Source organism: Phaenicophaeus curvirostris, chromosome 1 (assembly GCF_032191515.1).
Source record: "Phaenicophaeus curvirostris isolate KB17595 chromosome 1, BPBGC_Pcur_1.0, whole genome shotgun sequence".
Lineage (NCBI taxonomy): Eukaryota > Metazoa > Chordata > Aves > Cuculiformes > Cuculidae > Phaenicophaeus > Phaenicophaeus curvirostris.
Genome location: NC_091392.1, coordinates 6,159,745 through 6,184,711, shown reverse-complemented (window position 1 = coordinate 6,184,711; position 24,967 = coordinate 6,159,745). Strand labels below are relative to the sequence as shown.

Sequence of the window (24,967 nt, the reverse complement as noted above, 5' to 3'; positions counted from 1 at the left end):
CAAGAAGGATAATAAAGCTAAGAGACCGTTGGATTTAACCATAATCAGATTAAAGATGTGTTCTCTGTTTTCTTTCTAAACTTTGGTTGCAAAAAACATTGGAACTTGTAAACTTTATCTAAAGAAGACTAACACCTGCTGGCCTCACTGAAAAACTAGAAGACATTGGCCAAAATCCAGGTGTGTTGGACAAAGTCTACGCACAGCTTCCAACTTTGGTCTGATTTAGAACACCTTATTTTGAGATACTCTCTTAAACAGAGAGGAAAGCACCCAACTGTAGGAGATTCTCACGCAGTGTGGAATCTGGACCACCAATCTGGTTTTCTGTGGGATTTTGGCCAGATCTGATCTTATATGTTTAAGGTCAGCTGAGTAAGGTATGTAGCACTAACAATAACTGGTTGTTTTAAAGAGATGGAGGCTCAAAAATTTTCTCCTAAAAGCGCAAATTAAATGTCTCATGGAAAAGAGAAGCGATTTAAGTATAGTAATGATGGAGCTTATGAAATGAGGATTATAAACATGGGTGTGGGGGAGAAGCGGGTAAGTCAATCACACCGCCCATGTGACATTGCTCTCAGGAATTTGCAGTTGCGTTTCTGTCTGAAATGAGCACACTCTACGGGCTCTGACTGCATAAGGAACATTCTAAATGGGAAGAATAATTAAGCGATGACAGAGGCATCATCATTATTAGATAATCACAACCCAGGGGCATTAACAAACGTTGAGTGTCTCTAATCCCAAGAGGTCTAATTATTCTGTGATAATAACCACACCTCCAAGTTTTAATTTATTCTTGTGGAGAATCTAAGGGGAAGGTGGGGGAAAAGGGGGCATTTTAATATTTTTGCCGAACGAAGATGCAGTTGGCCTTTCAAAAGGGCTCATCAGTATTCTAATCTAACTAGCATGTGTGATTGGCATTAAATTGTCTGCCCTTTATGGTGATCTCCAGCCAATCCAAGTATACACCCCTGCACAAACCGGTGGTCTCCCAGTTGCTAACATAGCACCAGCACACACCGGTTCTGTTTCATAAGGCAATTTTTGGCAAAGGAGAGTGAATTTTCCTGCTCTGGGGAGGTTAATTCTCCATAAGGTCCTCTGATAAACATACTGCCATTGGCATAGAGAGAGAAGTAAAACTTTCTCATTTTCTGTTATTTTGGAAGTGCTGTCTGACATGTCAAAAAGGAAAATTCTAGTAAGTTTAAGTGCTCTGCTTGTGCTTGGACAGAATAAAATAAAAGTGACAGACACACTCCAGGGAAAGAGCAAAAGCAAAAGATCGAGAAAAAGTCAGGGGGAAACAAGAATGACAATATAGAAAGACATATACTAATATCACAGCCTTTCTCAAATAGGTCAGTGTCCCTCTACTTCATTACTTACAGGTGAAAAATTCCTATGAAAGATTACTCACGTCTTCTCAGGTAGGGTACACAAAAAGAGAAGCATCAGAGAGCAAAGAAGGAAGAGAGAGCAGCATACATTCAACATTTGGTCACTTCAGTGTGTCTGTGTGCATGCATGTGCAAATGAGACTGAGCAAGACAGTGGGAGAGAGGAGGAGAGGAGCCTTTCCCCGTGGTGATCCTTTTGGCTGAAGCTGGTTTTCTGAAAACAGTTTTATATTTTTCAAAGTCCTTTGAGTACACTCACTTATACAAGGTAAAAAAGAGAACAGGGAGGTGAATTAATTAATTTAAATTCTTTGCAAATTCAGAAGAAGTCAAGGTCATCAAGAACTGGAGACCATCTTCAAACTCATAAATCCAAACTCTTCAGTAGTGCATGGGTCTTTGAGAGCTTTTCACAGAAGTGAAAAGAAGGAGAAAATAGAGCATACAGAAGTACTACAGGCATGGCAGACAAACCTATCAACTGACTGTTTTTGTAGTTTTCTAGTTCTACATTCTGTAAGTTTCCTCCAAACCTATCTATGACATTCTAGGAAACAAAAATGTATTAATTTGCCACATCTTTGTGAATCGAGGCTATTGTGTTTAAGGGCACATTTTCCTGTGATATTACAAAGATGGAGAGAGAGAGTAAAAAGCAAGTTAATATTCCGGGCCAATTCCACGCTGATGCTTCTGGTTTGTTGAAATGTCTTGCTCAGTGAAGACCATCCACCTCTAGTGTAATCTACAAGTCATATATCCTATTTCAGCAACATGCCTGAAAAATACCATATATTCTCTCCAGGAGACCACAATGATACATCATTTTTGATGCTGGGTGGGAAGTACTTTAAAGACAGGCTGGGGAGAAGAATAGGGCGTTAGAGACTGGCTTATGTTAGACTTCATAGATGCTCATTAGATATTTCCAGCTCTAACTTGGGCGGAATCAAACCAAACTGTTTTTTTCACAATATGAAAAAAACAAAGGAAAATTAGTGAACATTTATGACTCTGTTTCCCTGAGTGGGGCTGATGGCTGTGGCCTGTGTTCATCGAAGCACCACTGATCCACCAAATCCAGAGCATTAGTATTTCTTCATGAACTTCCAGCTGTGCTCTCATGCTTATTACTGCTATCTCACCAATATTAAATGACCTGTTGTTCAAAGACTTGTGCCTCAGTGCTGGAATGACCTCCATGAGAAGCCCCTTCAGCATACAACCACTTCTAAATCACTTTCCAAAGAATTGCTGATCTATAATCAATAAGGCTCTACTTGAGGCCAGGATCTCTTGCCTGGAGTACAAGTTCCTTCACACTGCCCCCAGTATGTCTGCAACATCTTTGACATACTTTCACCAATAAAAAGCAACAAGCAACAGCATCTCTCCATTAAAAAGAAGTGTCAATGCAGTCCAAGCCCATAGTTCAAGGTAAGCAATGTTTTTTCTGCAAGAATGCTAACCACATGCATCTGTGGCAATTCAGATTCTAGTATATGGGAGTGGATGGCCTGATTAATTTTCATTTTCACCTCTCTAATACATTTTTCTTAAGATCAGGTAAATATTCCTTAGAAGGTGTTTGTCTTCTGATTGCTGCAAGATGTGTCTAAAAGATTTGTTTACTTTAGACACTTAGGAGTCCTGTGTCTGGTATTTTAGATTAGAGATGAGATAAACTATATACTGAAAAATTGAGTCTGTAGGTAAAGGAGTTATAAGTCCAGAAAGTGTACAAATAATAATTTCCATGGAAGCTAGGATTTTTAGTGGCGTGTCCAAGCACAACCTTATTGTAATAGCACACCACAAGACACAGTCATTCACCTCTGTAAGCCACAGATTATCTTGTCATGTAAAATTACTCGGCCAGATCCTTTGCAGACCATTTGTAAAGTCACATGTAGTTCAATGTGGCACTGGTTCTTTCCATTCATATTGCACATTTTTGTTCTGTGAACAGCAAAGGCAGTAAACGGTTTACTGTATTTGGTTTTAAAGCCATGCAGTTGTCAGAGATATTTTTGCTTGGCCAGCATACAAATCAGCAACCCCATATTCAAACAACTAGCCCCTTTCACACAACATTGAAACACTTAGGTTAAAGACATTCAGAAACTCTAAGTCCCAACATGTTCCACTTTTTATCCTGCCTTAGGAAAACAGACCACGAGTACCCATGAGTACCCACACACAGACCATGAGACCATGAGTACCCATACACAATTCAGTAGGGTTGAAGGAGCAGTGTTGGCAGTAATAAACCTTGCGTAGTTCCTTCAAGTGCATAAGTTTTGCTAAGATTTACGTTACTTTCTGAATATTATGAACTCCAGCATTTTCTGGGCTTGGAATTTCTTGTAAGATATAGAGCACATAAACTCACAAATCTACCTGTGTAGCCAAGCTGATAATATCATGTTCCTTTAGCAGGAAACAACTCTGAATGAATGTGAAATAGTACTTCCAACAGAAAGAAAAATAGCCTTTTATAAAACTGGAATCCTTGTGGCTTGAAATAGAGATTAAGAGTGGGGTAGAGAGACACTTCCAAAATATAGTGTATTATAAGTGTTATTTGTATACTGCAAGCACAATAAATCCTGAAATGTGCTAAGGCGACAGATTTAATACTTTAGGAAGATGATAATGTACTAATGTTTAAAAAACAAACATGTCTCCTGTTGAATTAGACCCTGCTAATCCATGGTTTAGTCTGTACAATGTTTCCTAAAAAAAACCAACCCAGAAGAATTAAGTAGCAAAATGCTTCATTGAAAAATATGCACACATCTCTGTCCTTTCAGTGTACAACTTTGGTATTTATGCAGTTTTGAGGAAACGTTCAGAGATTTCTGTGCCAATCATTAATAAATTGACAATGTTGATTCTAAGAAAGAGGCAAGGAGCTTTTCCAAAATATCCCTTTCTGCAATTGTCTGGCAGTCTCACACTTCACTGACAGGTTTTTCCCACCCTAAGTCCAGCCATTCAGTAACTGAACTTCCCTAAGGCCTTTCAGGCTGAACACACCCACCTGTTTGGAAACCAATTTGCTAGGAGAATATACAAAGATCTGTTACATTTTAAGGGAGAAATATGCAAACAGGTCATTCCACTTAATTGCCAGCCTGTCTGCTGCCATCGGCATCCTTCAGGTTATTGCTGGCTTGTTTTTCCAAATGAGGAGACCAGGGAGAGATAGCACTGTTCCAGAGAGGCTCCATGGGAATTCATCACCCCTTCACCTCTCCTTTTACTGTACTGAGACTCTGGGAGATTTTTAGCCTCAATTCCTACTCTTTTCTTCTTTAATCATTTAAGACATTTTGAAGTATTATTAAAAATACAAATATAGGTCAAAAAAGCATGCCCAGTTTCCTATTTTTGGCTTTGGCTCATTTTTGGATGCTTGCTTAAAGGGTGACCTAATTATCGGATGGGCTTAGTACCTATATATCTCTCCAAGAAGTAGCATAATCTCTGGGCACTATGAACAGTCAAAATCAATTCACTTACTTAGGAGCCTAGGCACAGACTCAGAAACTTAACACTCTGTGGGTAAGCTGACACACAACTGTTCAGAAATACACTTCTCTCATAACAAATCTCCTTGAACTATGCAGTCAAGTGACAGACACTGGATCAGGGGCATGCTAAGGCAAGGTTTCAATCCAAGACTTCCTTGCAAACACATATTTTAAAAAAATTAGTGCTGAGATCAGGGTTAAGGCATTGGACTGTTTTGTGCTCAGAGCCCTAAGGTAACGGTGTTAGTAATGCAACCAGATTTAAATATAAAATTGAAAATCAAACACTTGGGTTGTTTAAGCATCTATCCAGGGTGCATGTACTGTATGTATACTGTATAAACCTTTATTTAAGATGTGTGTTATATTTATCAACTGTATCTTTATCCTAAAAATAATGAACATTATGCTAGGGAAGTTTCTTGTGTACTGCAAAACTAATAAAGCTTATTTTAAATGATTTTATAAGACTGGAACCTGCGTTAATTCCCTATGAAATGGTACAAAAATAATCCATTTGTACTACAGTATGAAGAATTTTAAACTGATCTTTTTTCAACATGAAACATCTACCTCAATTCATTCTTTAGCAAACTGCCAGACCTTCCTACACACCTACTGCTAGGGTTATTTTTGGATCATTCTGGAAGCAAATCACAGCTATCTCAGTGGGTGTATCGGCCTCTAACAAAAGAGTCATGGTGGCAGACTTGCACCGCTGATTGGAGAAAAACGTATTGTACTGAAGTGAACAAAAAGAGAATCTTCTAAGAATGATTATTTGAACATTTTTCACTGCTTCTCAGCTGAAGCATCTTGTATATTCTATAAAATCTCTAACATTTCAACAATTGTGTTCACAACATGAATACCTTCAACTAACAAAGACAATCTTCATGCTATTTAGGGGGTAAAGAAAATAACGAACCATGGACGCTAACTATAACTTATAACTCTCTGCTTTTAGCGGGGGGAAAAGGATGAATTAATTCCTACAGGACAGGCACTGTAATCAGGCTTTTTTCTCTTTTTCAGTTTATTCTATACTTGACAGACTTCCTTTTTTTTGGTTATTATTCTTCAATGTCAGCACCCATCTGAAATGAGTATTTTTAGACTTTTGTGCTTAGAAGAGATTTTTTTCCAACATAAGAGTTAATGGCTGAATTCTGATATAATATGGCAAAAGCAGGGCTGGATTTTAAGAAGTTGTTAAAGAAAAAAGTCTTACTTTCTACATTGACAATATTTTTTCAGAAAGATTTCTTCTTAGGTTTACACAGCAGATAAACCTGAAGAGCTTTTTTACTGAAGCATGAATAGCTAGTTCAGCTGTGTGAATAAATAATAGTTTAGAGAATCAAATAATCATGAAAAGTCATGGAAAAACAAGGCTCCTAATTCTGTAACTGAATTAGCTTCTGGTTTAGCAATTCCATCCCCCCAGAGCTCAGAAGTTATATTGTGTATGTTTATGCAGATAAATTTGGATGTATAATTAGATGTTTCGTTTCTTCATTTCCACACAGAAGGGCTTTCCTACTGGTTACTGAAGAAAACATTTATGCATGAATTTTAACAAATAAAATTGAAATGAGCTCACAGAGGCTGTGGAATCTCCTTCCTTGGAGATATTCAAGCCTCGATTGGACATGGCTTTCACCAACCTGCTCCGAGTGGTACTGCTGTGAGCAGCAGCCTGGAGTAGAGACCTTGGGAAGTGTCTACTAACCGATGTGATTCTGTGACTCTAATGTTTTGCCATTAAGCAATAAAATTCCATGCAGTAACAGAGAAGGGAAAGATAACACAGCAAGCTGGCATATGAAACAAAGCTTCCACTTTCTTCCTATGAGTACAAAACATTTTTCTGCTGTTGCTTTACATCCATTTGCAAAAAAAAAAAATCAAGAGCTTCATAATAAACATTATTATCTTTGAGAAAATCAGGGTAGTGGGTCAAGTGAGGCAAATTAAATGTCAGAGAGTGTTAGAAGCAAATACTCTTATCCTGAGCTTATATGTCCCTCCTTCACATTCACCTCCAGGGCTTCCTGCCACCCACTGAATTAACCATAAATCTTTGCAGGCACTGGAATAGCAGTCTCCCTGTGAGCTCTTTGCTAGTCAATCCATTGGCAGGACATGTCAAGGTCAGTCTCTGAAGGACAGGACAAGGTTCCCGAATCTCAACTAAGAGTCATCCTGCCTAAAATGAGAATTTACAGTGTTGATATTTATACCTGAGGTAGTGCCTCCTAAATCCCAGTTAATGGGAAATGCAAACTTCTAGGGCTCAACCAAAAAGGAGTTGAGGGAAACTGGGTCAGACAACCTGGAGTCAGGTTATGAAATACTACAGGTATCTTCCTTTAAAACAGAAAAGTATTTTAAGTGCGTGAAAAGAAAAGAAAGTGAAGAATTAATTAACTAAATAGAGGTGATTAAAGTAAATAAAGGAAACAATTATCATATCAAAATAAAAGACAGGAAAGATGATTAAACGAGTCTTCAAAAGACCCCTGAGAAACTCATGAAAGACATAATATGCATTTACCTGGTTTTTATTCTTTCATGATTTCATTTTCATTTTTATTCAGTACCATCTGATAGTTGCAAGAAACAGTTACTTTAACCATGGGCAATTTAAACCATTTTAATTTTTTTTCCAGGGCCAAGAGACAAAAGAACCTATTTATTGCCTGAGGGGATTTATAAAATGAAAAAGCTTAATCTTTCATGTTTTTTTAAGCAAAGGCTTTTAAAAAATCATTTCTAACAATGCTGTAGGGAGAGACTTCCATGGGTATGCAAAATTGAAATTATAAATTTACAATTATAAAAAAATTAATAGTTTGGGGGATTGCATTGTCTCTGATCTTTCTGAATGAATACTATTTCAAGCTTAAGAGAAAGTATTTAGCACTTGGAGGAGAATGAGTGTCCTCAGACACTCTTGTGGTCAAAACTATTTAGTAAGAGTGTATGAGAGAACAATCATTGGAGTTTAATTTGTTTGGAAATATGTGATTGTATGAACCTTGAAGAAGGAGTTTCATACAGATTGAGCAGTCATTATTAGATGCTGAATATTTTTCTCTTATTTTTGAATTTATTGCAATTACAAGCCAGCAGCAACACTTGATACCCCCAAATATTTGATGCCCTGTTGGTTCCTTACTTCCTCACCTGTTTTTCCGCGTTGCCAATGCAACACAGTCAGTCTGACCACATCCCTCCACAACAGTTTGATGCACTGAAGGCTGCTGAATCTTATTTATATAAAATTAAGCTGCAAGCTGAATTTAACTGAAGTAACCACCTTTTAGGGTTCTTGTGACACATCTACAAAGAAGTAAACGCTCTTGGTCAAAGACTGATTCAGAAGAGATCTTCAGGGGACGTATATACGGGTAAAAACATGGACATAATTTAGGTGGCTGCTGTGGTTTAAAGCATATTAGAAGTACATGCTTATGCCCAACCCTGTTCCATGCGGTATGCTTTAACAACATCAAGAAAAGGATTAAATTTAAACATGTACCTTTGCACTCTCCTAAATTTGGGCAGTTTTCTGAACCGAGAAATATTAATTTAATACATTATCTGGAGACACACAAACATTTTTTCCTGGGCTTAGTGCAGGCTTTGAAATCAGACAAAATAATTTACACTTATGAAACACAACAAACTCAAGTGTTCTATTAAAAGCAAACGAGACCAAAAAAATACCCTCAAGGCCTCCAAATATCCACACATTGAAAGGCAGATTTAAATGTTTTCTGCCAACATATTTCAAGTTTTAATGGAAATACTTTGAGTTACTATGAAAAGCTTTATCGAACTAAATGCATTTTCCATAGTGCAGAGAAGAATCATTGAAGATACTATTCAGGTTAACAAAATATTTAATAGGGTGGAGAATGTGGAACCAGATAAGAAAGGTTAAACTGAAGGACATTTTAACAAGGCTTGATTTTAGCTTGGTTGTGCAACATAAATAGGTGAACGGACCTATTTGATACAGCCTTTCTCTTTGACGCAACAAGCTGTCTAATATTAGAAACACTTGTGTACAGCCACTATCTAGAAGACTTTCAAAAGCAATTGTCATTCTGAACACAATATTTCAAAGGTTAAATGTCCAAAACTTTTTGAAAATAAACCATCTTCAATTTGTTAGCGAAAACCATTAACCTCTGGAAAAACCTAGGCATTTGCTCAACAATGTCACTCCAAGCAATACTAAGCTCTAGTTAGCCCAAAGAAGTATTTGCCCAGTGCAGATGAAGTACCTTTCTAACCATGTGCCCCTGCACATATGAAACCACTTTCAAGGAACTCAAGGAGCCTTGAGATCAGATTAAAAGAAGGAACAGCAGGGCAGTTAGGCTAGATAAGATGATTGTGTTGGAGAGGGAAAGAGGAAAATGTGGACCTTAAGGACGAATATGAGTCCTGTGCTAACATGGCGAAACAAACAGCACGGCAGGAACATGCTACTGCCTGACGTTCTGGTGCCACTTTGCTGCAGAGCTGCAACAATAAGGAAAGTTAATTCTAGCCCCCCTGCACCGCAGTGCAATACACTGAGCTGGCCTGAGAAGTCTTGTCAGTATGGCTCAAGAAATGCTGAGCATGCTCTGGGAGGGCAGACTAATCAGACATTTAACAGCGAAACTGCAGAGATATTCCAGAGCATGCATAAAACACAACATTTTCACTTCTATAAATGGGTGACATTTAGACAAGAGTACTGCAGAAACATTGACAGTGGCACTAGCCTTTTGCAAAGCATTAAGCTCCAGCTCTAGAACAGAGGGAAGAGATTGCTCAGGTTAAAAACAATATACATCTGCAAATCAAAATTATTTTCACCCAACTAGCTTCTCAGAGGTGTTGCGAATGAATATTATTTTTAGGTCGAGATAAGGCTTATACCAGAAACAGGAAAATGCTGCACAAGCTCAGTATTTGCCACATAGCCTTTCATTTAACCTCTTCGCCCAAATGAACATTAAAACAGCAATATAATAGGAAATATTGGCCAGCTTTAACACCCAGCACAAAACTCAGTCCCAGTTCTATTGTGCAGTGAAGACTGTTTTCCTTAATGATGAGCTCAAACCGTCTGCCATGAATTACTTTTTCACAGAGAACAAATACACACTTAAACAAGATTAAACACAAATGGTCTTTAGTGGTGTCTAAAATAATATGAATGTTTTTAGAACAGCAATAAACACACTTCATGATGCAAATAATTACACCCTGCAGTCTTTATGTAAAGATAAGCGTCAGGATTCTTGACTCAGCTGCATCACTGTAAATCCAGAGTAAGTACCCTGAATCAACATCTCCCTCTGTGGATTCTGGAGATGCTAAAGTGTTACTGAACTCTGGATTTGCCCTGATTTTCCTCTAGGTTTTTGTAGACATTGGACACGCATGAGCAAAAGTCTACATGGTGGTCATGGGGGCATCACCACCTCTTTTCCGGTCCCTTATTCCCTCATAAATCTGTCTTCTACTTAGTGTAATGAAGTCAGAATCTGGTTGTGTATTTCTTGTCCATCTAGCATCACTTCTCTAACTGTATTCTCAGTTAGGACCAGAGGAAAAAGCTCAAATGAGGCTACAGTAAGAAAAAGAGAAGGAAAAGGAGAAGGACGTAGTTCATCATGGGTGAAGACAACACTTGTGATGTGCTGGGAACCACCTCAGTTGATCTTTGTGTAGGATTGGAATGACTGGATCATGTTCTGAATTCTTTCTCAAGAATACAGTTTAGCTTAAGTTTTCCATGCAACCGTAATTTTCATGTAGTTTTGTAAGACAGGTCTGTTAGGCTTTAATGGCCTCTGAAATGATTCTTGAAAGCTGATCAAGTTTACACTGCATCGCTTGAAAAATTAGTTATTTGCTTAAAAATAACCAGCAACAAAAACATATTCAGCTCTTAAAAGGGCCTTCAGAATCTACATGATCACAGAACTTAGACACAACCTGGAATCACTGGTTTAACTATGATCTTCCAATTTATTCTCATGTTTGTAATTTGAAAGCAAGCACTCCGCTCTTACCGGGACTTGTGAGGGCTCCCAGAGCACCAGTTGTTGTGGAGAGAGGATTTGCATTGGTGGTAGTAGCTGAGGTTTGGGCGGCGGCTGCTGCGGCTGCTAAAGTTGCCAAATTCTGTAATTGTAAAGCGTTCATGCCTGTGTGGAGAAGCAATAAGTTTAATTAAAACAGATACTAGTAACAATAAAAAATCTATTTTCAATGGATATGGAGCTTGGCACATATCTTGCCAAGAGAATCAATTCTTCTTTTGAATCCCAAGACATCTATAATCTGGGAAGCACCTCTTAGAGTCCTTGAATATCATCTCTCACACCTCTACCTCAGAGCTGAGAGAATACAGCAAAGGCATCAGCCTCTAGTTCAAGAAAATTAAACTTGGTTTGTGCCTCTTCTATAAGGGAAGTGTAGAATTTAAAGTAATTTAAACTCTGTGTGAAGCCCAGGAGCAATATTATTTCCTGACACAACAGGGGATATAAAGAAGATAACTAATGTTTAAAACACACTCAGGACAAGGTCATATAATTGGGATGAATACAATTTGTTTCCTGTGTCCCCTCTGAATGTTCTAAGCTTACTAAGGCTACACCATGCAGTAGCCAATAATTGCGCTGACTTCCTTTTGATGGTTCATTTCTAAAAACACACATGAACTATGAACATCAAATTAGTATCAGTCTGATCACGCAGCCATCACTGAGATTGGGACTTTGGGGCCAAAAGCTCTGGACTGTGATATCAAGTCTATTCAGCCACATATCACTTCATTATTTTAGAAGATCTGGGAAAGATATACCTGAATTTCAATGAGGACCTTCAAGAAAGGGATGCATTTACATAGCAAGGGCTCTAATTTAGATGGCAAGTAAAAAAGGACAAACAATAAATAGAATTTATGCAAAATGGAGAAAAAGATGATTAAGCAAATAATATTCATTTGACTTAAATCAGAGGGATAAGTGTCTGCTTCTTCAGAGGCCTTCAAAAGTATCCACCTTTTATTTTGGACTTAGACAAAATACTTAGGCAGTTACTCTAAGACAAATTGCTTTAGTAACAGACTAAAATGCAGATACAAGTTAGATGCTAGCATTAACCAGACTAGATCCTTCTCAGGATCCTCTGAATAAGACACAGGTGTCCACAGGGGCCACAGTCAAACTGGGTGTTCACATATGGAAGTGAGAGAGATTTGTTTGGATGGCAGTCAGACATCATCGGTTTTGGTTTGTACATGTGAGGAAGATCTGTGCATGCTGCTAGAGCCCTCAGCACAATTGACAAAGTATATAAAACCAAAGTGCTAAAAGACTTCTATTGTGTTCTTGTAGTCCTGATAATTACACACAAAAGGTCAGGTGGTAGGAAGAGCAACACCTTTTTTAGACCAAGGTATAGAGCTAGAATAGAGCCAGGAAGACTACATAATGTTTTGGGATCAGCAAAAGAAGAGCTTGAGTGCCTGGAAACATGTCCAATTTTTTCTGATTGTTGATTTGTCTAAAAGGAGATATTACTTCTCCCTGCACACTTTGTTTCTCAAACTGGGGGAACATAGTAACAACTTGAAGAAGATAAGAAAAGAAGTTAAACATAATGCTGTGTAAGTATGTTTGAGAATAAAAAGAAGAATGCAATGAAAGACAGGTATTTTCTAGGATCTGAGAACTCCTGCAGTAATTAGAGAGTGATACTACTTTCAAATGCATGTGTTACGCACTCAAGTTAGTACAGTCAATGAATAAACCCCTTAATTTAAAAACAGCATGTTCAACAGGCAGGTCAGGTCTCAAGTGATCCCCTAGCTTGGCTGAGGTATTAACTTCTGTATCTCAGTCAAATGCCCAAAGTCAGCTCAGATGCTGACGCTTTTGAAAATGTGACATAATGACAACGTTAGGAATAACGTTGTAGTCGATCCAAGATCCACCACTTTGTAGTCTGGAATCTGCACAATACACGTGAAGGAATTACATGACCAAAAAGTCTCTTTCAGAGGCTAATGTCCATCTTAAAAATAAAGGCTTTTCCCAAACCCTACCATCCAAACTATTTTGCAAGGTGCAATAAATACCCTAGTCAGAAGTCATCACTAATGTAGACAATTAGGTGTAACTACTAAATAAAGTGATCATGGGTCATTTGATCAGTCTTCTAAACCAGCTTTCTTGAAGTCTAAGAGCTTAAAGAAAGGTAACTCTGAAATGGCAATACTATACCTTAAGTACACAGACACTTTATAAAGAATTAGATATTGGATACTCAAATGAATAGAATAAAACTGCTTAAAACATCTCAAATCTTGAACATAGTCTTCTTCTAAAGCAGGAAAAGTTGACTGAATATTGTAAAAAAAATTACTTTTACTAAGTCTAGAATAAAAATTTTGGAAGCAGAACCATACTAACAAATAAATTTCTGAAACCAGATATTGCAAGGAAATTCATAACAGTTTTGATTTAACTTGAGAACTTTTCAGTCAAAAACTCCAATTCAGATAGAAATTCAGATATGCAAGCATAATTTTAATTTTTTTCTTAACTACTTAGTTAATCTACTTGCTGGCTTTGGGTATATAGATATATATTTTTTTTCCCCACCATTAAAAAAGCCTCTTTCTTTGATAGTGAGATTTTGAAGATTATTTCAAACAAGATTTTAGGGGTAGAGAAGACTTAAGTTGGGGTCCAGCTCTTTGCAGACCAAGCAGACGGTGGGTCTCAAAATGAGACATGGAATTAATTTTCATCCTGGATTGATATTTATTTATCTTCCTCTTTCATAAGAAGTATAAATGATCCAGCAAAGACCATCCAGCAAACATTGTCATTCTTCACTGAGGTCATATTTTATGCTGTTCCATAACACAGATTTGAGAAAGCAGTGGGTTGCTCTCTACCATGGCACCATGGCTTTCAATCACCTGCTGGTTAGCTATTCATCAGAAGGATCAGTCATAATCAGCTTATATCTCTTCTGCGGGAAGGTTTCCACTTTGGACTTTTAAAACAGCACACATGGCAGGATTAAACAATAATGAACAAATACAGAATGGTACCAGAGGAGATACTGCAAAATAGCTTCAACTAGATGAAATCCTACATGTTTCTTGAAAATGCATGGACTTTTCTCCAAACCACAGTTTAGAAGCAAATGGATTTTGAAGCAATTTAATACTGTTTTTTTTTTCTATTGCATTTTACGTGCACAGCTTTGCCCAAGCATGTGAGGCTGTAGGAGGCTATGAGCATAGAGGGCCGTGAAACTCGAAGGCAGCATATGTGCACTGTACAGTGCTCAAGGAAAAGTACAGAGGCAAGACAAGGTCAACAGGCAGTGGAACAAAAAAACTGCTCTCTCTGGGCTCACAAACCACTGTTGCGTCTGTGTGGATGCAAAACAAACATCAGCATTGCTTCATTTCAGAAAACAATTTTTTAATAGTGGGATATTTCCTGTGGAAGCACAAGAGGAACCCATCAACTTGATGAAAGAGTTTCAATGCCAAAAAAATATTAAGAACAAGAGTTAGGCAGTGATGACGATGTCTCCCCACCCAGTCTGTTTTACTGCAGAGGTAACTAAAAGACACTGGCCACAAACCAGCTCTGCAGATGTTACAGGGTGTCAGCTTCAACGCCTTCTGGAAAAAAGACTGCTTGTTGTCACATACGCATAATAGAAGGAAAAAAAAGAGCCCCATTGAACTGAGAACTCAAATGTGACTGTCAGCAAGAGCTTATGGCACTCAGCGTCATACGACACAGTTTAGAGCTGATTGTGTCATAGAATCAAAGAATGATTTGGGTTGAAAGGGACATTCAAGATCACCTACTTCCAACCCCCCTGCCATGGTCAGGGACACCGTCCACTGGATCAGGCTCCTCAAAGCTTCATCCAACCTGCCCTTGAACATTTCCAGGGATGAGGTATCCACGACTTCTCTGGGCAACCTGTTCCAGTGCCTCACCACCCTCACACTAAAAATTTTTTCCTAATATCTACCCTCTTTCAGCTTAAAACCATTACCCCTCCTTCTATCACTGCACTACTTGAGAAAGAGCCCCTCCACAGCTTTCCTGTAGGCTCTCTTCAAATACTGGAAGGCTGCTGTAAGGTCTCCCTGAAGCCTTCTCTTTCCTAGGCTGAACAAGCCCAGCTCTCTCAGACTGCCTTTCTATGGGTGGCGCTCCAGTCCTCTCATCACCTTCATGGCCCTTCTCTGGACTCGCTCTAATAAATCATAGAATCATAGAATCATAGAATCATAGAACCATAGAATCATAGAATCATAGAACAGTTTGGGTTGGAAGGGACCTTAAAGACTAGTTCCAACCCCCCTGCCATGGGCAGGAACATCCCACCAGACCTGGCTGCCCAAGGCCCATCCAACCTGGCCTTGAACACCTGCAGGGATGGGGCAGCCACAACTTCCCTGGGCAACCTGTGCCTGTGCCTATCCACTCTGATGGTGAAAAAATTCCTCCTTATGTCAAGCCTAAATCTGCTGCTCTCCAGTTTATATCTGTTCCCCCTTGTCCTATCACTACAAGCCTTCTCGTGCTGAGGATTCCAGAACTGAATGCAGTACTCCAAGTGAGGTCTCATGAGAGCGGAACAGAGGGGGATAATCACCTCTGTTGATCTGCTGGTCACACATCTTTTGATGCAGGCTAGGATGCGATTGGCTTTCTGAGCTGCAAGCACACATTGCTTGCTTATGTTGAGCTTCTCATCCACCAGCACCCTCAAGTCCTTCTCTTTAGGGTGACTCTCAATCCATTCTCTGTCCAGCCTGTATTTCAGCTTGGGATTGCCCCAACCCAGGTGCAGGATCTTGCACTTGGCCTTGTTGAACTTCATGAGGTTCGCATAAACCTACTTTTCAAGCCTGTCAACATCCCTTTGGATGGCGTCCCTTCCCTCCAATGTGTTGGCACAGATTGATGCTTACAGCAAACTTGCAGTGGGTACATTCAATCCCACTCTCCATGATGCTGACAAAGAGGTTAAATCACACTGGTCCCAACACTGATCCCTGCAGAACACCATTCATCACCATTCTCCACTTGGACATTTAACCGTTGACCACAACACTCTGAGTGTGACTATCCAACCAATTCTTTATCCACTGAGTGGTCTATTCATCAAATACATGTCTTTCCAATTTAGAGACAAGAATGTCATGTGGGACGGTGTCAAATGCTTTGCGCAAGTCCATATAGATCATGTCAGTTACTCTTCCCTTATCTACCAACACTGTGGTTCCCTTGTAGAAGGCAAACAAACTTGTTAGGCTCAGTTTACCCTTAGTGAAGCCATGTGGATTGTCACCAATCACCTAATTTTGCATATCCCCATTGTAATGTCACCTGTCCATGCTCTCCCTTTAATCCTAGCTCACAGGCTTTTGATCGGCTTTTCATCCAAACCAGGAAAGGCTCCAAGGACTTCAGCTGCTCATTGACATAGAGGGTAATACACCCTCCTTTTCTCCCTTACCTGTCCTTCCTAAAGAGCTTGCATCCCTCCACTGCAGCACTTCAGTTACAGGATCCATTGCACTATGTGCCATTGAGATCATAACCCTGCAGGCTTGTGCACATCTCCAACTCCTGCTGTTTATTCCCCATGCTACGTGGGTTTGTGTATTGAGGCATTTAAGTTGGGCTGATGAAGCTGACTTATTGGCTGGAAATCTTTTGTGTTGCTCTTCAGGTGCTCTCCTGCTGACCTGTGATCTTTCTTCAAGCTCTAGGCATCAATTGCTGGCACTGGCATCAAACTGGTAGGAGCGGGATGGATTGATGTTCCCCTCCCACAGCAACTTTAGTTTAAAGCCATTTTCACCAGCTTGGCAAGCCTATGAGCAAAGATGCTCTTCCCCTTCTCTGGCAGATTGACTCCAGCAGTCCTCAGTAGACCAACTTTCTCAAAGCGAGTCTTATAGTATAATAAGCTGAATTCTTAGCTGCAGCACCAGTCCTGTAACCATTTGTTGATTTGCCAGACTCCATTGGCCCTTTCAAACCCCTTCCCTTTGACCAGGAGGATGAATGAAAAACTATCTGTGTTCCAGATTCCCTTACTGCTGCTCCCAGGGTTCTGTAATCCTTCTTGATAACCTTCAGACTGCTCCTGGCTATATCGTTGATGCCCATGTGAAACAACAGCAGTGGATAGTAGTCAGTGGGCTGTATGAGGCTTTGGTAGCCTCTTTGTGACATTCCTGTCAACAGGTTTATCACTTAATATGCATCCTGTTTAGGGTCCTCTGCCTGTTCAAACATATACAAAAAGGGTCCTGTCATCACTGTTTCACATTCCCCAGGCAATTTACCATCTCGGCTCCCTTTTCATTGGTTGCTTCCCATCACTTGTCAAGTGCATCAACATCTCACTTGCTAGGACGAACTTGGAGGAGGAAACCAAATGGTCTTAAGTCCCAGGCCCAGAAAGTATTTTGCTTTCAAATGGGTGTTTTGGGTTCAATTGAACCTCAGCCAAGGTATAGTTCTGTGGGACTAATCTGCTCTCTCATTCCCTTTCACACACTGTCTTCACACATTTCACATCCTACAGCTTTTTCAAAACAGTCCCAAATCCCGCAACAGAGCTGGACCGCAAATGAGGAGATCATTTTTATTTGAAAGTGCTGCTCACTCAGCAAATGCACCTCTCTCTGAAGAAATGCAAATTGCCTAACGCTGAAGAAGAGCCTCATAGGCAGAGCTGCACATGAAAAATGAAAATCCCCCTGTAGGGGAACAAAAACCCCGTCTGGGTAAGGAACAACTCTTGATCTTCATGATGGAGATGATGTTAGGAATTAAAGGGAAATGATTAAAAAAAACAGACTTACAATACAGTTTGATTCCATTTTTAATAACATGTATTTACCAATGCGTTATCAGCTTGGCAAATATTCAAGATTGTAAGGAAATTCAACTTTCATTTTGTTATTTGGCAGATTAAAAAAACAATTAAATTCTGTACAAAACAGATGCACAGTATGCCTTGCTTGAAACTTAAGATTTAAAAAAAATTATTTATAAGGATAGGGGCATGAAAATTTAATTTAATGTACACCTTAGGTAATTTTGTGTCTTATTGTTCACAGCAATTACCATAAATCTACATATCAATAAGTGAGAACAGATGTCAGTTGTTACAAGTGCTTGCCAATCAGGCCTGTTAAAAAGTGACAGATGGGTGGTGATAGAACATTCTCATAAGGCCTATTAGCACATTCGCAGGAAATTTTTGTAGTGCTGCACAGTCACAGATGCAGTTCTGTGAAAACACGGGGAAATTTGAGAGCACGAGATTTCCATTTTACAACTTCTTGTGCTGCCTCTGACACAAACTTTCATATAATGAAGCAATTTGCCTCATTTCAGTCACCGCAGCTTTTCTTCTGTGATAGCTATAAATTTGGAATTACCAGGTGCTTGTAGAGGAGGCAACAGAGTCATAAGCCATTTCTGAAGACTTCTTAAGCCTCATCAGCTCTTGGGTTTCCAAACCCATAATAAAATCATATTAGGAAATAGTTGAGATTCACTTGCTGAACAAATTTCTAATAAAGGAAGGCACTGGCTACATTTTAGAGACAAACATGCGCAGAGAATTTCAAAGTCAGTGGTGATTATCAGAGTGAAATCTGGACAGCTCATAAGCAGTTCCCACTAACTTGAATTCCTTTTCGTTGGAAACTTTATCCTTCCCAATAATAAGGATTTATTCCTTCTGAATTAAATCCTGACTGGACATTAAAAATTGTGGATTAAGTTAAAATTCCTCATCTCCAGGCCAAAAAGCAACTATTTGCTAACACTAATAACAGCCATTCTGGATGCTGATGTTAAAAATGTGGGTAAAGGTTTCAGAGCCCATGTCTGACAGAATGTGATCCAGCAATATTCTAAGAATTAAACCAGACAGGAGACCTGAGTGCTCCCTCCATCAAACCATATGTGCCTACTTTTAGACCAGCTGCTTATCTGAGCAGTGTTTAAGGTACCCTGACCATTTAGTGTTTTATTTAGCAAAGCCCTTAAAACAACTTTTAAGTCCACATTTAATTCTGTCCTGCTTTTTAAGAGTATAGGCTGAAATTCAGCTAAAAGTTAGAGTTACTAGTTGGCTCGTGTAGGATTTCAGCACATTTGCAAGTTATGCATGCTCTAAACACACTCCTGGTAAGAAATACACTTCTCAATTGAAACTTCCCATTCTAGTGGGAAAGATTAATTTGATATACCTTTATCCACATAGAAGTTACTTGCCCAGGTTCTTGTTAAAGTCAAAGGAGAGAGAGTGAGAGGGTGAATCATTCAATCCTAAAATAGATAGATTACCCCAGCCCTTGGTAGGATGAATTATAGCCTGAGAGTGACTTCATTGACAACGCAGGGAGACTGGACACCTAATTTCCAAACTGCTGAGGTTCAGTAGAATGAATTCCACCCACGAAGGCAATAAAATGCCCCTCTCCTTCCTTTCACTGTTTACGGAGAACCCAGACAGAGCTACACATCTTGTGCCCAGACATGGCCAAACTTCCACATCATGCACTTTTACCACCTGAATAAGCACGTCTTGTAAACTGCTGAGTCTTGGGTTTCCTCTCAAGGTGTCTCTCCTTCTCCTGCAAGCAGGAATGACACGTGGATTTGAGAACAGGCTCACTCGTTTCAAATTTTGCCTCTCCAAAAATGCTAAATGGAGTAATTTAATCTATTCCCCCCAAAAAATCTATGGGTTAAATTAAGCAGGACTTTCAACAGCATTACTGTTGCAAAAGCTCAACGTTTTTAGTCCCTGAGGTCAATATTTTTAAAACTTGTAGTTATCTTTAAGAAGCTCCCATGAGCTGGAAACAGTTTCTCCGTGACCTTTACTTTTAATATGATATCCCTAAAGAGGTCATAGCAGGAGAAGTCCTCCTTCAGTATGGCTTTGCTGGAATGAAGCCACCAAAGACTCAGAGGATATAAAGGATCCTTAGGCCAATGCAAAAGCATAGAGCTTTTGTGCAGATGGTCCTGGCTTCCCACCGGTCCCTCCAGATCCACTGAGCCAATCCAACAATTAGAGGAAAATATTCAAAAAGCAGAATCTTGCAGAGTTTCTCTCATCCATCTGCTCCAACAGACTCTGCAACAGGAGGAAATCTGGCTTGGGTAACAGAAGAAGGGTGGAATGGATTGAACTGGGCTCAGAAAGGGCCAGAAGTTCAACCCAAAATGCAACCAAACTGTGAGAGAACTTGGAGGGGACTGGGACAAAAAACATACATTGGAAAAACACAGAAAGTCCCAGCTGTAGAGAGTATAGAGATCTGAAAGCCAAAGCAAGAAAAGCCAAAAGTGTGGTTTCTTCTACTGCATGACTTCATTAAGCAAAACACACTGACTGTTCAATGAAGTTAAGAGACCCTTTGTGTCTTTTATGTGTAGTGTGCATGTTTATATATCTTGAATCATCAGACATATACAAATATTTCTGTAATAAGCAAGTATTTAGGCCTGCCAAAATACTTTACATTAATGAACAATAGAAAATCTTCACAGAACATATATTTTTGAACATTTAAATTTTCTACAATGACCTCATGTAATATAAACCCTCCATGTTTATCCTGTCTCTACAGTACTTTCCAGGTTCTTCTTAACCAGACAGTTTGGCTTAAATAACCGCAGCTTTTAGGACCTGATCCAGCACCAGCCAAATTCAATGTAAACGTTTGAGCAACACCAGTCTCCTTTGAAATAAGCTTTGCATGCAATTTGTATATATTTGAAGAAGGAATCTTTTTTCTTTGCCTGAAAGGTTGCTAGTGCTTAATGTAGCATTGTCTTTTTAAAGTAAGACAATCAAACCACATAAAGTAATTGATTTACATTATTAGCCTTCCCCAAAGACAATGCCTAAGCTAGACACTGAGGCTTGAGAGACACGTGAGAGAAAACACTGCCTTTAAATTAGCATTCACAGATATCAGAGAAAAGGAGGAAAAGTGAGGAAGTGCTCTCTATAAAATATACACTTGATGATGGTATGTGCTGGTATGTTTTACAAAGGAGAGTGAAGCACAATTTGTCAAGGTAGGGTTAGCTCCTGTAATCAAGACCAGGGGATAACTATAACACCAAAGCAGCATTCCCAACATTCCCAACTTTAATACCAATCTTGACATACTAAACGGTTTTCTTCAGCTTGGTTCTGGATAAAAAACAATTTAATGAAAATCTTATTCTTGAATAAAAATGAGAAAACCTAAACTGTGGAACAAAGTGTGGAGCCTTACAGCCTGGAAAACCAAATGACAAACTGCTGCTTTTTGTCTCTCAGATGTTAATGTTTCATGAATTTTAAGTGAGCCAGTTCCATGATTTGCTTGGACTTCATGCATGGTTTATGAACATCAGGCAAAGGCAATACTGAACATATAGTAGGGCCAGTGGGCTGCTACAGCAAGAACAGCATTCACGCTTGGAGCTGGTGCTCTGCGCGTTTAATGTCTGTATGTTAGCAAGTTCTCAACAAAAATCCCAATTTTTCTTTGGAGTGGATCCCTCACTGCCAAAACCTCTAATTCTCTTCAACCAAAAATGCCTAAAAATGCCAATCCTTTCAACAAAACCAAAGAATCCCTGCTTTTGCCATATAAAAACTACTTTAAACAGACTGAGGCATATTATTAGGGAAAAGGAATTTAAAATTTCACACTGAAGATCTGTATCGTTGCTCTACTAGGAAAGAAAATTGTTTTGATTTAAAAAAAATGCCACTGAGGACTGCATGGCAAATATTTCTTCACATGTGCAGCAGGGTGTGTGCTCTGTCCTTTATCCAGTACAGAGACAATGAGCTTTAGCAGTACAAATAAATACTTGCAGATCCAAAGGTCCCTAATTTTGGACAAGACAGTGGTTGTATGAGAAATCCTAATTTAGCAAACTGTGACTTCATAGAGATTTAAGCACAAAAGAGATGCTATAACCCTGACATGCAAGTAAGAGTGAGATTTCAATGGCTTATGTGGCTTTTGATCAAACTTTTAGTGTCTGAATTCTGTGGTAAGCACACCCATTGACTTCAAAGATAAAAGTCGGACCCCTCAAACAGAAAGTTCAAAGAACTTGCAAGCTGCAATGAAGGATCTTCTTTAGCACCTTACTCAAATGTGTCTAGATTTTATTCCTCACCTTGAAATATTATTTTAATAAGCAAGCTATATGCAATATGAAAAATACATATTAGATTCATTTCTGTAAAATGAATGTATATAGCTTAAGTTAAAAAACTCCAGGCCTATACAAACATTCAAGAATGGCTTCAGTAGGTAACGCAAGACATTGCTACAGACACAGGAGTATTTTCTATTCCTTTCACAAAACACAATATACGAATCTGTAATCCTACATACACAACACAACAAAGCACTACACGGTCTCTGAGGAGAGGACATGAACCCTCATTCCTAATGATGAAAATGCTTAGTCTTTGGTGGTTTCATGCAGAGCTGTACCTCAGAGAGAAATTTAATATCACTAATTTGACCTTGAACATCAAGGTTTAAGAGTTACATGTTTTAAGGAAAGAAAGGAGTAAACTTTGAGCTGTTTTTTATAACATGAATATAAAAGAAAAAATACAGATTTTTCCAGAAGAAGCAGCCAGTCATTAAATTATCCCATAGATGAGCGCATTAACAATCTAACCTGTAGTCAAGAAGGTATATTCTTCAAGTAACAATGATGTGCAACTATGATTTCTTAAGATGACTTTCTGCTAGTCTCAAGACCATATGATTTTCAGAGAATAAATCACATCTCAAATTGAGAGCTCATCCTGAAATCACTTGACCAAAATTCTTAGTTTCATCACAGTTCTTGGAGACAAAGCTGAATCTAGACTAACAGTGAGGAACGGAAAACTTTTAAGATGCACATAATGCAACGGATATCACATTGGTTTTTTTTTGGTGTCTCAGTTCTTTCATTTTGTAGACCTAACCAAATATGAAAACATTAAACACAATATTTGAGCTAAAAGACACTTCCAAAATTACAAAATATAAAACTGTTACTGAACCGCTCTGTTCTGTTTATCATATTAAGATGTCTTTTTTTTTTGATGAAAAAATGCTAGATTGCAAGTGTAACATAATAGAACCAGCAAGCACTGCCAGCAGGTCTGAGGAAGAGAGAATAATTCAGAGATATTGTCATCTGTAGGCCAATTTATATTGTCAGACAGCAGGTTCACATTAGTCTCTGATGTCACTGCAATAATGGCATAATATAACGATTGAGCAAAGAATACCTGTGGGGTATAGCTATATAGTGTGGTATTTCTGTACTTGTTAAAGTATTTCAAGATTCCTTCAAAGCAGAATCAGAAGCAGCAGACCAGGATTAAAAGAAGAGTGAGAAAATGGTGTTCATAAAGAGTTCTAAATATTTTAGCCCTTGTTTTGTGATGATGAAGCAAGCACAATGTTGTATTTCACTGATTCAGTGGGCTCATGATTAAAATAAACTAATGTAGCAATTTAGGGGGTTTGTGCTTCCTTTCTTTTTTTTTTTTCCCTCTAACAAGAAAAAAAGCTTTTTAACAGTTTCTCACGGCAGGCATAATGTGCATCTGTGCTCTGATTTACTGCACATGCTGCCTTTTCTAGCATCATGTTAAGTTAGGGTATCAGCATGGTAGGTCACACAGTGGGAGTGACCTTTCGCTAATCACTACACATCAGTTACTACTGGCACACAGCTCATTACCAAGAAACCCTCCAACTAGCTGGCTTTCAAATCCGCTCACACTTTGATTATTTTTTACCCTTTTCTTTCTTTCTTTTTTTTTCCTCCAGAATAAAGATTACACTTCTACATAAAGGCTTCTGTTGTGTAATTTTGTCAACTAGGGTTCCAAAGTCAAAAATGCACCCAGTTAATTTTCCATGATTATAAAAAGAGCCTGAAAATTCATACTGAAGGTACGCCTGTAATCTTGGGTTTCATTAAAAAGATCAGAACATTTTTACTTACCACCTATTATTAAAATATTTTGGGGCTGCCATTAATTTGAATTTTCAGGACACAGAAATCTCCCTGGAAATTAGAATGTAATCCTGCTGTTGCTGTACTGGCACTTTTCATAGGGTAGGATACAGCTGCAGGGACTAAGAGCTCTCCTGCAATTTACAATTGGTTACTTTGGACAAATGGCAGGCGACTAATGCAAGACAAACTGTTTGCACAACCTGGGAGCACTGGGTTTAATTTCAGTTTTTGAAAGAGGGGAGAAAGTGTTTCTATTGATGTTGAACCATGAGCTGTCCCCTGCCAACACATCTGCCACATTTAATAAAAAACATTCCCCCTGACAATGTGATTATTAGAAGTACAGAATTCAATAGCTTAAGAATACAAAACATAGCTGGAGCAAAATGAAATGTTTTTTAACTTACCGGCCATTTGCTGAATGCCGCTGAAGGCACCCAAGTTACTGGAGGAAGTTGCTTGCTGCAGGAGCTGCAAATTAACAACACACCACAGCAATCTATCTGACATTAATGTAACAAATGAACATAAAACTAAAATGAGCTATCATTTCACATTTGGAGTATTTATGCTTTCCTTTACATTTATATAGTCTCTTGCTTCTGTCTATTGTTGGAATGAACAACCCTAGAGTCAATGCTGTAAATCCATATTAATGTCTAATCTCTATTAAGAAACACAGAGACACAAGGGAAACTCAATAACATTGCTGCTTTAAAACAATTAATCAATTTATTCTTTTTAACAACCAGGTGTTAAATCTATTTAAACCAACATAGCGTGACTAATTACAACCCTCTGTAGTGTAGTAGTTACCATAACTCATCTCTGTCAATCATGGTCCATTCTCCCCCACCCCCCTGAA

At 38.7% G+C, this 24,967-nt stretch overlaps 1 protein-coding gene across 12 annotated transcripts in view; it reads right to left on the bottom strand.

Moving 5' to 3' along the window:
- Positions 1-24,967, bottom strand: part of CELF2 (CUGBP Elav-like family member 2) — a 378,130-nt gene that overhangs the window by 34,317 nt on the left and 318,846 nt on the right. For all 12 annotated transcript variants that reach the window (XM_069870320.1, XM_069870053.1, XM_069870151.1 and 9 more), the window contains 2 exons: positions 24,510-24,573; positions 11,029-11,163 (listed from right to left, as the gene is read on the bottom strand). In XM_069870320.1, coding sequence (XP_069726421.1) covers positions 11,029-11,163; positions 24,510-24,573 — 199 coding nt within the window. The remainder of the gene's footprint in view (positions 1-11,028; positions 11,164-24,509; positions 24,574-24,967) is intronic.